The following is a 14,777-nucleotide window of genomic DNA, read 5'->3' as shown; positions in this document are numbered from 1 at the left end:
ACAGATGCAAGGGAGCTCTGCTAGTAAAGGAACAAAGACAGTCATAAGGAGTACTGAATGCTGCTCCGTGGTACTTCTCTCTTGTGGCAAATGCTTCACAGTCACCCAAGGAAAGACGCTTAGCAATTGATCTCCAAGAGAAACCAAACATACCATGCCATAACACGGAAGAGCAACAGGGCATCTCTTCACAAGCTTGTCCCTGATATACAGCTGAGGGCAAACACTTGTATGCTTGTGTGAGATTGAGTGTCTTTCTTTTAAGTGTTTGGTAGTTTGGCACAGTTGCAAGTGGTGGTCTCGACTATCAATGTCTAGGATACCTGCAGACTTGACGCAGCGCTTGTGCAGACATTGTGCCTGAAAGTCTGCGTTCGTACTCATTATATATATATGTATATATTTATATAAAGTATTATATAAAGGACAGATATTTAAAAGTTCACACAATATTGAATGGTCCTATAGAGGATGTAAAGATTAAATATGATATAAACCTCAAGTATTAAAATAAATTAAGTCCAGCCAAGAACTGGTGGAAAAAGTTTACATACGTATTACACAAACATTAAATATTAAATAAAGATTATATATAAATACAAAGATCAGTCATTAAAATATATTAACTGCAGTCTCCTCTATGCTGCAGCTTTTCTTCTCAGGATGAAATTGAAGTTGCCCCAGGTGTTCATGCCATAGAACACATTCACCTTGGGTGGGATCACCAGCTCTGCAAAAGAGGGAGCAGAGCAAGCGTTAATTTGCACACCACTCAGCGTTAGGGCTTTATTCTCAGCGCCAGCTGTGACAAAGTGTCGATAGTGTTTCTGACGTTGCTTCACATGTTCTCTTTCCTTCAAAATGCAGCAGAACTGTTCAAGCAGTAGCAGCAGAGTTCTGCTTCCCCACCTTTGTCCTCAGAGGTGATCTGTACCGGCTCATAAGCAGCTGACCCAGACTCCAAGTTGTGCTTCTCCATGGCGCTCTGGATGACAGCAGGAGCCTTCTCTTGGTTAGTTAGCTGGAAAGAGACAATTGCAATGAGAGCTTCTGCTTTATTCAGTCTATAATGATTTAATAATTAGCAAAGGCCTGTCTTTCTGCAGACTGGAAAGACTTCCAAGAACTGAAAAATTACAAAGGGTTAGTAACTAATTCGTAGATTCTGCCAGGTACTAAAACATGCTCTTTGTGACATGTGGTGGTTGATTTAGTTCAAGACAACAGACGCTGTTCTAGAAGAGGCAGCAGTAAATCACAGCCTCTGCTCTCCTGAGCAACCACTTGGAGAGGTGAGACCTTGTTCTCAGCAGCCACCAAAGTCCACAGCAATAGCTGCCCCAGCTGCTGTTTGCAGACATCCATTAATCCACAGTCTCCTGTGCTAAACACTTCCTTTGACATCCTGCAAATATTTTGGGCCTTGTAGCTGGGTTTGCTCTCTGCTGGGGAAGCGGCACCTTGTGTCACAGTTATGCACCCCAGTGCTGAGCTGGAGACACAACAGCCGGTGTTGGCAGAAGAGCAGGAGCTGCAAAGCCAGCACTTGCTCAGAATGCTTCACTTGGAATTGTTGATCAAATACAAGCTTCAATTTCAAGATCAGAAACTTTGAGAGATGCTCTTTGCAAACCTCTCATTCATACCCTGCTCCACGTTTTGATTTGTAACATTTGTCATTTTCCCTGTCAGGGAGATTTGATCAGGGCACAGGTGTTTCCAAAACTAAAAGCACCATTTAAGTCACCTGGGGTGAAAACATCACCCACAATAACAGCATTTTGCTGTTCCACACCACTCACCAGGATGCTCTTGTAGATGTTGCCACTTCTGTCACCTTCTAGGCTGGTCTGGATGATGCAGCTGTCTCCATTCTGCTCATTATAAACTGGCTGCACTGGAGGCACTTCTTTTGATGTAATAGGTGTCACTGAGTCGAGGCACTTCTTGGAACACTTGGCATCAGATGGCAGCAAGGGAGGAGACAAGATGAAACATGACAACCCCACAGAAGATGTGTCTGTGGTGTGGTTGGTGGTATGGGAGGAGGAGGTTTCAGGGAGCTACACAGCAGAGAAAAAGGAAAGCATTCTTATAACCCAGACATCTTGTGCGTTTTTCTGGAGGAATACATAATAATCAAAATCACACTAAAAACTGCTCCAGCTCGACAGTTTAAACCTTTGATGAATGTCAGAGTCCAACATATCATGCTTCATTTGGTTTAAGAATATTTAGTACAATTTCATTTAAAAGATCCATAAGCTAAACCCTGATATGAAACCCTTGAGCAAAATAGCCTTAAAAAGGGCATCAGCAACCCCGTTAAGGCAGTTTAGGTCAAAAGAGCAGAGTCTGTAGGACAAAGCTCCCTGTGAATGGAACCCAGCCCAGACAAGGCTTGGTCTGGGCAGTTCCTGGCAGGTCAAACCACAGGGCTGGCGAGCTCTGACCTCACCTGCTTCTCACTCGCTCAGCTGCTCTGCCTGCCCCAGAATTAGGATGGGCTTATGCAGATGAGCTTTCCCACCAAAATCGCCTTTCCCAGAGCTCAAGTCCCCCCATTCCACTGCAAGCAACGCTTCAGTCAAGACCCACAGGCTTGGGCAAGCACCTGGGCTTGCCGGCAGCGTCAGCAGCCTCGCACAGGCTGTGCTGAAAACAGGGCCCAGGCCCTACCTTGTGCTGAGGCTCCTCAGGAGTGTCGGTGGGAGGGATGATGGTGATGGTGCTGTCCCCAGAGCTCCCACCTGGAGCAGGTTTGGGCTGTGCTTTGATGGGTGTGCTATGGGCACCTACCCCCTAGCCCAGGAACGGCCTAGAAGAGAAAACAAAGTGCAACAGCCGGTGAGGAAAAACACAACAGAGCTGGACTGAGCAAAGCTGTCACTTGCTTTCAAAAATCTGATGTAGTGTTGCATTTTCCTGTCTTGAGTGGCCTATTGTTTCTATGTGTATATCAAATTAGACTCTATCCTTATTTACCCTGTTTTGCTACTGCAAATTTGAATTGAATTTATAATCCAGCACCAAAATTGTTCCTTTGTCTGACACCTTAGGGTTATTTCTAATGTCTTGAGTCAGTAATTCTCATGACTACTTACACCAATAGAAAGGGACAGCTCCAGACAGAAATACATATTTCTAGCTGATGGTGTCTCCTTACAGTACTGCAGTGCTCTGGATCCCCAGCCAAGATTGTCAGCTGGTGTTTGATTTATTCTGGTTCATATTCACACACCAAACCCCCCTCTCCCTGTCGTACTCACAGGCTGAATCTCTTCACCATGCTCTTTTGAGATCAAGCTGATGTGATGCTCTTGTCAGCAGATGCTTCAATTTCACATGAAAGACGGAAACTGCAGAACAGGCAGTACTACTAGATATATATCTCAAAGTGGCAATATTTGAGGAATTTGAGACACCTTGGGTTACTCCCACTTCACAGAGGGTTGCATCCCCACAACGAGGAACACAGCTCTGTCTGTGTGTATTTCCACTCTCTGGGAGCAGCAGTGTGCAGCAGCTCCTGACAGCACAGAGCTCAAAGCTGAGAGAACCTGCCTGCGGGGGAAGAAGAGCTGCTTCGCCAGCTGGGCTGACAACCTGCCTCTCCTCATCACTTAAATGCTGCTGCCTCCTAAACCAGTGCAGACTGGTTTCTGGTGTCATGCAATAGCTGTTACATGCAGACTGCAAGAGCTTAATTTGGGCGATTACTTCAAATTCCTAAGAAAACAAATAATAAAATAGGAATTCTAATTAGAAAAATAAAGCCAGAGTCATTAATATAATAAACACATGCAACAACAGATCCAGGACAAACTGAGTTTGACCTAAAGTTCAGTTTCAGTTGAAGAAGAGACTATTTCAATAACCAGTTTCTCAAACAATGCAATTCTTCAGCTCACCCTTCCCGCTCACCCCTGCACTGGTCAGACTAGTGCCAAGAGAGGAATCACGCTCTGTATGTAGGTGGTTCTCAGGCACTAAGCAAGGGAAGTAACTAGAGGTGCCTGTGATGAAAGCAGAGCCTGATCCTGCCCGGCTCTGCATGTCATGCACCCACACTTGCACCAGAGGAACACAAAACGCTGCCCCTAACGTGTGACTGGAATGTGTTGCTCTTCCCTAACTCTGCTTGCACACACGCTTGGCCAAAATAATTCATATAAATCCCTCATGTTAGAACGGGTTATAGAATCAGAGCTGAACACTCAGCGTGGTTCAGCTTTGCTGCTGGTTTGTGCAGAGCTGGACCGATGAGCACGGAGCAGCTCATGTATCTCATGAGTACCCTGGCCCGTGCGGTTCTGCACACACAGCAAGTCCGAGCAGTGATTTGTGGAGCTGGGAGCAGCTGAGGGAAGGCAACAGCTCCATCACAGTCAAACCATGTCTGCTTGCAGACCCCAGAGCAGAGATCTGGTGCGACTGCCATCGGACAGAGGAAACCCTGGCACCTTTACTCCTACTGATCTCTGACCAACAAGGCTCAGGCTGGAAGGAAATGCTGAGCCTCGATTTCTCAGTCCCAGGTACCTGGTTCGCTCTCTGCACCTTTTACCCACAACTATTTACTGCAGCACAAGGAAGATGGTTACAAACTGTATCTTGTGGAAAGCAAAGGTCTCACACCAGCAGGTCTCATTCTCTCCCGGCACACAGAACACACATGTGTAATGAGTTCCCATGAACACCAAATGGAGGGATGTGCACACGCCAGATGTAAATCCTGTGGCAATGAGTGCCCTGCAGCTCCGCTTCCCCTGCTGCCCACATCTAAAAGGAATTTCTCTTCCCATGCCAGCCCTCACAGAATGGCAGAGGTTCACAGTGTGCCAGGGATCTGCTCCTTCTCCACAAACTGTCTTAAAATCAGCGGCTGTTGGATACACCTGAGCAAAGACAACAGGCCTTGCCAAGAGAATGCTGTAGCAGAGAGCATCAGGAAACTAACGATCACAGAATAGTCAACGTTCCACTTACCCTTCGCCTCTTCCCAAAATTGATCAGGCCGCCCTGTTGGAAGGACAGAGAAGGGATCAGAGGAGAGGAGCACAGGCTCAGTTGGATTTAATCACAAACAGGATGAAGTAGCAACACCAAGGGAAAGGACAGAGCTGCCCTGAGCAAAGGCTTCTACAAATACCTGCTTCCAGCTCTGGGACAAACCACAGCACTTGTGTACCTATTTTTTAAATAGATTCCTCCATTTTTAAGAACTGCACTAGAACCCAGTGGAAGATATAGAAGCAGACACAGTGCTGGGAAGGGAGGGAGGATATTTAGGATTCCAAAAATTGCCCCAAATTACCTCGAAATAGTCCTGAAGGGCTGTGTCCAGCATCACAAGATCAGCGAGGAAGGTACCAAGGTAAGGTACCGTGCCTTGTGTGACTCTGCAAACGATCAGAGCAACAGTGGATTAATTGACTGAGAAATAATAATAATAATAATTGGAAGGCTAGAATACTCTTGTGTAAGCAAACAAAATACAACTAGTCTGCTTCACCAAACAGTGCTTTTGTAAATGATGCTTTCATGACATCATCCTTAGTATTTTAGCCAGCGGTTCATGTCTGTACAGAGCGGTATAAAGCCAAAGCGCTCATTTGTAACTCATCTGTGTTAAATTGCGCTGTGCGGCACCTCTTGCGCCAGCAGAAAAGCCCGGGATTTACAGACCTGTCTTCCCCAAAGCACCGCATATGGGAGTTCAGTGGGTTAGAAACAGGGCTGAGCTCGGCTTTGATTGAGATCACAAGCCTTGCAACTTAAGCTAATTCCCACCTTCATCAGCAGGTGCTTGTTGAAAAGTTGTCACAGTCAGAGAAGATGTCAGAAAGCTCTTCAAACATCAGCATTATGTCCCTGTACAGGAAAAGATTAAATCACTTAAGTTATTTGTAAGCACTCTAAATCAGATCAGGTTCCTATTTTTTTCTCAGGAATCGTTAACAGTTGGGCAGGTAAAAGATAACAGCACCAAAACACATCCAGTGACACACTGCACATCCCAGGAACCTTCCTGGGATCTTCTGGTGCTTCCAGGCCATATTTGACACACAGAAATGCTGCAGGGACACTGACCCTGCTGAGGGTTCTCAATCACACCGCAGGTATGAGATTCTTCTAAGAAGGTGGATAAATGGGTACAAGGAACATTAAACAGTCATGAATAAACGCTTTACACATGCAATACAAATCCACTTCTCCAAAATCCTGGCTCTTTGGTGTGTTTTGAGCTCTTTGCTGTCCAGGACAGTGCTGACCACACAGTTGGTGATGCTGTTGAACTGCAAGATGGTGGCTCTGATGCTCCCTGCTAGGTGCTTGTTCTCTTTCTTATCCCTTCGGGACCAGATGCAGCCCAGACAGTGGTGGGGCACAACTTTCTTGAAGAGTGTCTAGGGGGAAACAGAGGTGTCCAAGTCAGCCTGGATCGCTATTGCCCACAGGAAGAAATGCATGTTTACAGTACAACTTGGATCTAAATCTAATATGGTATTAAAAGGGAAATATTTGTTTTATCTTAGTTTAAAACACACGCTTTGGCATAACCCTTTAGGCTTGATGACCTAAAAGAACTGTCAGCGAAACAGTCCTGGCAAAATAAGAGATACCTTTGTATCACTTGCGTAACCAAGAGGAAAAATTTCTATATAATGATATTTTTGAAAGAGATTGATAGAAACAAACCAAATTGGAGCACTACAGTTAAAAGTACTTATACATCTTTAGGTGAGGTAGCCTAAAATATAGTCAAAATAAGCTGTTTCTGAGGGGTCAAATATTAAACTTTGCAAAAAAAAGGCTACATAGTCTACTTTAACACTTTAAAAAAAAAGACAACACCTTCAGAATAACTGAAGGAAAAGCGCAATCAATGAAGCAAGTTTGGATAAACAAGCAGAATTGTGCTCTGTGTCCCAGCAACAGAGCTGTTCTTAAAAAAAAATAAATTAGAAGCCCAGAACTATTTCCCTGAGCATTTCAAGTAATACATATGAAATCTACATACCACATCCATGTATGTCAGCTGTTCTGCCACAACTTCTTCTTGGAAGCAAGAGAATTCTTCTGGACTGCTGACCTCCAGTTCCTCTTCATCATCCAGGTTACAGGGAGACAGGCTGTGGAACCCATCTGTCCAGCATGGAAAACATGAATTAGTAAATTTACACAACAAACAATTTATCAAAGCAGATATTTCCAAAACCACTACATCTAATAGCAGAACATGCAAAGGGTCCTGCCTGGTGTAACAGCCTCAGTGTGCTGCATGTTTTAGTGAGAAAGATAAGGACCAGAAGATTAAATTGGCAAAGAGGAGGTGGAAGAAAAAGAAACAGAGAGAACTGAGCTGTTCAGGGTCTCTTAGCTGAGAAGTGCCTTAACCCATTCACTAACCATTCTTTGGAAGACAAAATCCCCACCATCTCTGCAACAATTCCTTATTAACACTGCATATTTTTGATAATTTACTTGTCAGTATTTATGCACTCTATAGTCTGAAAAAAAAGCTGAACTGCAGAGAGACAAGACTGCAATTATACCCCTAAAGTATTGCATTGAGCATGCTCTTACATCCAGATTTCAAGGGGAGAGAAGAAGGGAGAGAGACCAGTTGGAAAGTTAAAACATGCTTTACTAGTAATACTAATGAGGAGAGAAAGTAATGCAAAATATATGAAACCAATTGTGGCTCCAGCAGCCGCAGGACAGGCACCCCAATGCCCTGGGCTGGACTCAGCAGTAAACCAGAGCTGGATTCAGGGATGCAGGGCCTGGAACCAGGCCTAGGATTGTAGGCAGGGTCCTCTTCAGATGCCAGCCATGGATGAAGAGAGTGAGACCCTGGTGATCTCCCGTTTCTAGATGCTGTACAACATGGATGGTGTGGAACACCTACCTAGCTGGCCACTTTGGGTCACCTGTTCTGGCCACCCCTCCCTGCAAGTCCACCCCTCTCACAGGATGTGCAAAGTTTATCAGCAGCCTTGTCTGTCGCAGCACTACATCTAAACCTGGGCCTTTTCTGCACACCGGTCCTACCGGTTGGTCCAGAGCCAACGGGGTGTGAAAAACACACAGCCAACTTGAGAAAAATGCATGTAGAAGAACTTAGCAGAAAGGAAAATGCACTCAAAGCCATTTGGTCTTGTTTAACCAAAACCAGGACACTCAGAATACCAGAGGCATCTAAACAGAGCTCCTGTGAGCTCGCCTAGTGTGGCTGGTGAAAACCAAACCCAGGAAAGGACACCACCAGGCACGGATGGACATTTCACAGTACTGTGCATTCACAGGGTATTTCTGGAACATCTGGCAGACAGGATTTTCATGGGATGAAATGGGTTTTCTCTGTCATTTCCTTTATCCCTTATTACACGAATTATGCCCTCTTGCCCCTCTGCTAAAGCTGGAAGTTGATTCTAGTTGTCATTCACATGCTACGTGAGCTCCTACGACTTTTCAGCTCATGGCACAGGAACCTTTCTGCCCAGGATAAGGGGATGTGTCAGGCTTGATGCTGGGAGAACACACAGACAGCAGAGAAAGGTACTTTACTGTCATTTTCCAGTTCTTTCTGGAACTGCTCCAAGAGGTTCTGCGCTCTCTTCTCCAGGTCAGAGCCGGGTATGTTCCTCTTCAGATAATCCAGCACCTTCATCAGACAGACGTAGTCCGATGGCTCTTGGAAATCCTCGGTGCACTGATCGAGCCAGGCTCGTAAAATCGATGTGATTGCACTGTGAGCAAATTCAGAGAGAACACATGGGTTGTATACAGCAGGTATTGATGCAATCCTATGAATCTGTATCTAATATAACAACAGAAACACTGAGACATTCATCCCCCACGTGAAGGCAGTATGAACACTTATTTGAGCATAGAATTTAATTTGTTCTTTTTATGCAAGAAATATTATTAAGATATTACTTCATAAGAAACTAAAGGCTGCGTCTTCAATTACACCTTGAGTAACCAGTGCAGCCATTAAAAAAAAATTCAAGATTTTCTCTGGGTTGCATTATTGGATGTGTTATGACAGTTGATACTCAGCATTTACACAAGCTCCTTGAAGCAAACAGGGGTGTGAATTGTCAAAGGAAACAACAGCTCTGCTGCCTACGTCCTCCTCCAACACTGAACCCTGACTGGGGCTCGCTGGGCAGTGCAAAACCAAACTTACATCCTGATCACTGTGGTGGATTCAGGGGAATTCTGGTTTCCAAATTCTTTGCAGCCTGAAATCTCCAGGTTTCCATATCTGAAAAATGAGATGGCTGTTTAGAGGAACCTCTACTGAGGAAAAGCAAAATCCCAAATAGTGTAATTCATATACAATTAGCATAAACAATTAAAGAGTGTTTCTAGCTCAAACTACAAATGTGGAATCTAAGAGTTGGGCAAAATTAAGGAGCTTGAAGAGGAAAAAAATCCTAAAGAAACAGCCAGTATCTTCCAGACTAGCTTGGTCATTCATAGGAAGCAGCCTGCACAGAGGAGGAATCAACCAAAACAGTTGCTCTGCTCACAGCTCCAAGACCCTTTCTGCCCATTTTCACTCAGCCTTTCCCAGAGCAACAGTCCAGCGCACAAGGAGGCTGGAACACAACTGTTTTCTCCAACACAGCTTCTGTTTTTGCCCTATTTGCCATTCCTTCCCACTCCAAGGGTGATTCCACACCAAGTTTTCTAGGTGGCAAGCGCCCACTTGTGCCAAAACTACTGGCACAGCTGTCACAAGTGGGCATGGCCGTGGGGCTGTGAAAATGCCACTGGGAAAGAGGAAACCAGGGGCACAACTCCAAAGGCAAAGCAGAATCTCTTACCTACCCAGACAAGGCCTGTGCCTTGCAGGCAGCATTATTCTGTCCTGCCATGGCTCACAACTTCAGCACCACCCAAGGCTTTAAAATAAGAACTCAGGTTTCAACACTCTTATGACAAGGGCATCATGTTGGACAATTCCACTGTGGCTGGGAAAGCTGAGGCAGAGATCAAGGGTTTGCACATATCCCCGTGCACTGCAAAGCAAACCCAGACTAAACCAGGCAAACCAGTCATCCCTCTGACAGGACCAGCATAGTCATGGCCACAGGGAGCTTAGCTGGGGACACTGAGCCTCGAGAGACCTGAAGGGAGAGCCCTCGCACCAGCTGGAACAGCTCCTTTCAAACCACACCTTGCACCGGCTTAAGAGGAGTTAATGATACATCTAAGTGTGAACGTTTCAATGACTGGTCATAAAACACCACAAACCAATCAAACTTAGAAGGGACTGCAAGACGGAAGAAGTAGAAATCTATTCTAGGTGTGACTTTACAGCCCACACATATTCTGGGTTTTTTTTAAGGGAAACCCGTATTGATTTTTTTGTGTCGGTCCCAGTTTGGTTCCTTAGCAGTCAGACCCCGCACACTTTCCCCACCTGGTGCCTAAGCTTTAATGAGAGTTGGGATGTGGGCAGCGTGCATTTATGCACTGTATGTTTATGCTGAATTTTGCAGGATTCTTGATCCCTATCCATCAGGTTATTAAGTCCATGTCCACTAAAAGTAGTAGAAGAAATTCCTGTCAACATCCCGCTGTCACGTATAATAAATGATGGCTCAGTTTCCATTCTGTCCAGGCTCTTACCTGTCCAAGAGCAGTTCCAGTACAGTGCTAGTGGAAGCAAAAGCTCTGTATGTGGAGAGGAAGATGCTGATGTACATAAAATCATTATCCCCAAAAGCCATCAGAAGGTTCTCCACCAGCTTTTCCAAAGTTCCAGCTTTTAGGGTCCTGTTGTTGCACGTCTTGTCCTGGCTGACAGTGTGTTCTGCAGGTAACTGGTCCCCTTCGGCCTACAAAGTGGAAACAAAAATAAAGCACAAAGCTCAGACAGAAGCCAGAGCCCTGACACAGCTTGCACAATGAAACACAGATTAAAATCCATCTTTTCACAGGAATAGTCCATCTCTAGTTACTAAACAAAATTCTGTCAGTTTTGGCTCTCCAAATGCCAAATGCTGTATCAAATACTGGAGGATTTCAATAAGTTTTTCTTCAAGAAATTTCTCTGACATTCTCCAAAAAATATTATATAGTCTAACTGCTATCAAGTTATCTTATGATCCTATCATATATTACTATCTAAAAGAAACAAGCTGTAAGACCATTTCTGGAAGTGCCGCTGGTTTCCATCTCTTCAAACAGAGGGAGGTGTTGTCTCTCAGCATCTCCACAAGTCTCTTTTGTCTTTTCAAGTTTTGTTAAGACCCTCCATTGCCTCGATGTCTACAAGTAACTTCAGAAACATCAGATTGCCAAACTGATACCACAGCCTCGGATACCGACCAGCAGCTGAGACAACATGGGTACAGACAAGCAGCGCTTGATATTCAGTCTGCAAGTTCTTTTCAGACAGGACGGTGCTTTTGTGAAGGATCTATTACAATAATGAGCTACTACCATGGCTTTTAATACTTTGTAACACTGTAGTGACTAAAGTCTAAAGCTTCACTCAATCAATATTTAGTGACAAAAACAATATCTATGATTGCCATCCTTTGATGTCTAATATTAAATTTAAAGCTAAGAAATTTGCTGTTTCTATGAAAGCTTCACACTGGAAATTTAAGGAACTGCGGATGACTGTGTCAGTCACAGCCTATTTGTCTTTTGCTTTCACTAATTGTCAAATTTTAAAACATAAGAAAGATGTTTTTCTATTTAAATAGCCAAGTGTTTCCAGTGCTTAAGCTGTAATCTTATGGTTGGCTTCTAAACTGACCATTCTTTCATAACAGGGCCAACCATTCAAGAACCCAGGATGTTTGAAGCATAAAAGATCTAAGTTTCTTCACTTACTGGTACCTCTACAAGAAGTTACTAAGCAAGATTTCAAGCTTCTCAGTACTTAAAGGAATTGGTAATAAACCCCAGCTCACTCAAAATTAACAAAAACTTCGATATTTCTTTCAACACAGGTTCTATGAAATCTTCAGTTAAAGCGGCATTTCTCTCAGACACATCCAAAAATTTACCATCTAACGCTTTTCAGCTGAAAAGCCTCCAAATCACTCTACAAATGCAGCATCACTAAGAAATCTTCCCTTGAGAATATGATCAAAACCTGGTAAACTCCTACATACAAGGAACAACACCCCTGAAACGTGAAAAAAATTCTACTTTTCTGAAGTATCTTTATGGGACACAGACATGCTCAAAATGCTCCCCACCTGCTGCACAAAACCATCAGCTGGGAAATGTACAGGAGGTCAAAAATACTTTCTAATATTTTTCCTGGTAAAAACAGGAGGCAGAGATGGGAAATCTGCTACTCAAAATCTTTATACTGCCAACCTGGACACTACATCAAAGCAAGTTCTTATATTATTGCCTTTGATCCTGAAGAAAATGTAGAAACATCACAACCTAACATGAAAGTTCTACCCACCTCCTGACTATCTGGCTCAACCTGCCACAGCTGCACTGACTGCAATGAAGTGAGGACACTTCAATCAGCTGGGGACTGGGCCTGACAATGGTGCAGGCCTCAGCAGCTGTCAAACTGAGTGCCTGTGCATTTCAGCTCATTGCACGTACCCCTAAAGCCTTCGTGCTCTCAAATACCTTTGAAAAGCGTACAGAGCTGTAATTCTTGCAGAAAGGCAGACAATTAATTTCTCAACTGTCTGAGAAAGCAATATGAAGATAAGACCCGAACCTGTATTCACTTAAGTTTTGCGGAAGTTTCTGCTGACTTTTCAGAGACCTTTATTACTCAAAACACCAAGACTATTTGTTTGGGAGACCTGAGACAGGTTCCTAACAGCAGAAATGAGCCACAGCCAGTGCAAAATAATTGACAAATGTTCAGCTTCTCAGGCCATAAGCTAAACCCTTGTTTCTGCGCTAAGTACCCTCTGACCCACAGCCACTACTGGTCAAATCTTTTTTACACATCAAGAAAAGGAGTCAACAGGAGGAAAGAGTTATTGCAGATGATCCAGACACACAACTTCAGTGTTCTGTTGGTTTGGGTTTGGTTGGTTTTTTTTTTAATAGTGAGAGCAACCAGTGCTAAAAGTTAATATCATGACAATCCGTGTGGAATTCAGCTCCCTGGAACGTGCTTCAAAGTCCACGAGCAGCCATCCGAAATGCCACTGTGCCAGCTTGACTTACCCTGAGCCATCTTGCTCCTTCCTTGTCAGTCTGCTGGATCTGCACTCTTTTCGGGGTGTCACAGTCAACAGCTCCTCCTTCACCTCCATCCTCAATTGTGCTCTGCCAGGAAAAGGGCAAAGAAAAACAAGAGAGAAGGAACATGGTCCCTGCACAAGGACCAGCTGCAGATACCAGCATGCCAACACCAGGATCTCAAACTGCCTCAAAAACACTCACTTCAGTTGCTACTTTTTAGCTGCCTTTAGTTACCTGGGGTTTTTTGGACTTAAAAATGAAAGCAGAGAGGAGCTGAGTGCACAAATTACTGTACAAGCCAATGAAAGAGGTAAGAATTAAACCAGAGAGTCCAGATCTCCTGAACCCCAGCACTAACAGCCACTGCATTAACAGACCAATACATTTTCACTGCCACTGTGCAAGGGCAATGCCCTGGAACAGTTATTCCGTGAAATCCCCCAGATCCTCAAGCTCTCCTGCTTACACTCTTACCTCAGGGAAGTTTGGTTTATTGTCATTAGTGTCTGTCTAGCATTGGGTGTTTTTCTTTCATTGTACTGTCCTATGTGCAGATCTTCAGGGCTGTGCTGAGGATTCCCTCTAAACACGTGGACGCACCAGATGACTCCTTGTACCCTATGACTTACTCATCCCCCTACGACATCGCAAGCATAAGCCAGCTGCCTACTCTTGCCCTATAAAGTACTCAGCCATCAGTGACCATGAAAGCAACTTCACAGGGCAGAGACCTGACCCTAAACTGTCATCTACTTAGGATCATGTGGCATCACAAGCATCTTCACAAGCCAGGGACATGCTCCTAGCCTGCCACCTACTCATCCACCTACGACATCACAAGCACCTCCTCAAACTACAAAGCTTCTCCTGGCCTAACACCTACTCAGCCACCACCGACCTCACAAACACCTGCCCAGCAGGAGCATCCTCAGTGACAATACCATCTTTTCCACCTCCCCCTCTGTTTCCCACCTCCCCGTGCTCTCCTCTCTCCCAGGCATCTTTCTCACCCACTCCAGGACTCACTGATGTTTTGGTCTGTCTCTGTGTTTCACTGGCATGTTACCTGAGAAGCATTGTCCCAACCAGGTCACCTGCACCTCTTTCACACCTCCCTCTGCTCTCATTCTGACTGTGCCAGCTGTCTGGTGTGCTTTTTGACCTCCTGGGCCACCTCATTCTGCCTCCTTTCTGCTCTTAAGCCCTGTTCCTGCAAGAGAAGTGACAATCAGTCACTGTCCCCTCTGTGGCACCTTACCTGCACCTTCTTGAGCTGAATGGCTGGTGGGAACATCAGCCCCAGCTGTGCTCAAAGTCTCTTCCTGGCACAGGAACAGTGCTGAGTGTGCTTGGTGTGCACCACGCTTCCTAAAGGAGAACAGCAACAGTCACCATGACTCCTGAGCAATGTGCTGCTGGGAAGAGACTATTTGTAGGCAGGTTTGCTGCAGGTCCGGAGGCCTGTCCAGGGCTTCTCTCTGTCCCCCACCTCAGCCACAAGCCACAGATCTGGCTCCTTCCAACAGGATTTTGGAAAGCCCGTTCCCAGCTGTGAGTGCCAGCCCAAGGGCATG

General features: G+C 44.9%; 1 protein-coding gene across 1 annotated transcript; it reads right to left on the bottom strand.

Annotated features, from left to right (window-relative positions):
• Positions 1 to 638: 638 nt before the first annotated feature.
• LOC308044765 (ral guanine nucleotide dissociation stimulator-like 1) lies at positions 639 to 14,497 on the bottom strand (the record flags this gene model as incomplete). The annotated part of the gene is made up of 12 exons (XM_080351635.1): positions 639 to 730; positions 910 to 1,021; positions 1,803 to 2,063; positions 2,680 to 2,802; positions 4,990 to 5,022; positions 6,195 to 6,410; positions 7,025 to 7,149; positions 8,575 to 8,756; positions 9,200 to 9,277; positions 10,651 to 10,859; positions 13,186 to 13,287; positions 14,462 to 14,497. The coding sequence occupies 12 exons, from the start codon at positions 14,495 to 14,497 to the stop codon at positions 639 to 641; spliced, it is 1,569 nt and encodes a 522-aa protein (XP_080207761.1).
• Positions 14,498 to 14,777: the final 280 nt, after the last annotated feature.

Source organism: Nesoenas mayeri (genome assembly GCF_963082525.1).
Source record: "Nesoenas mayeri genome assembly, chromosome: 11".
Taxonomy (NCBI): Eukaryota; Metazoa; Chordata; class Aves; order Columbiformes; family Columbidae; genus Nesoenas; species Nesoenas mayeri.
Note: the sequence above shows the minus strand (reverse complement) of the source record. Positions and strands in the feature narration are given on the sequence as shown.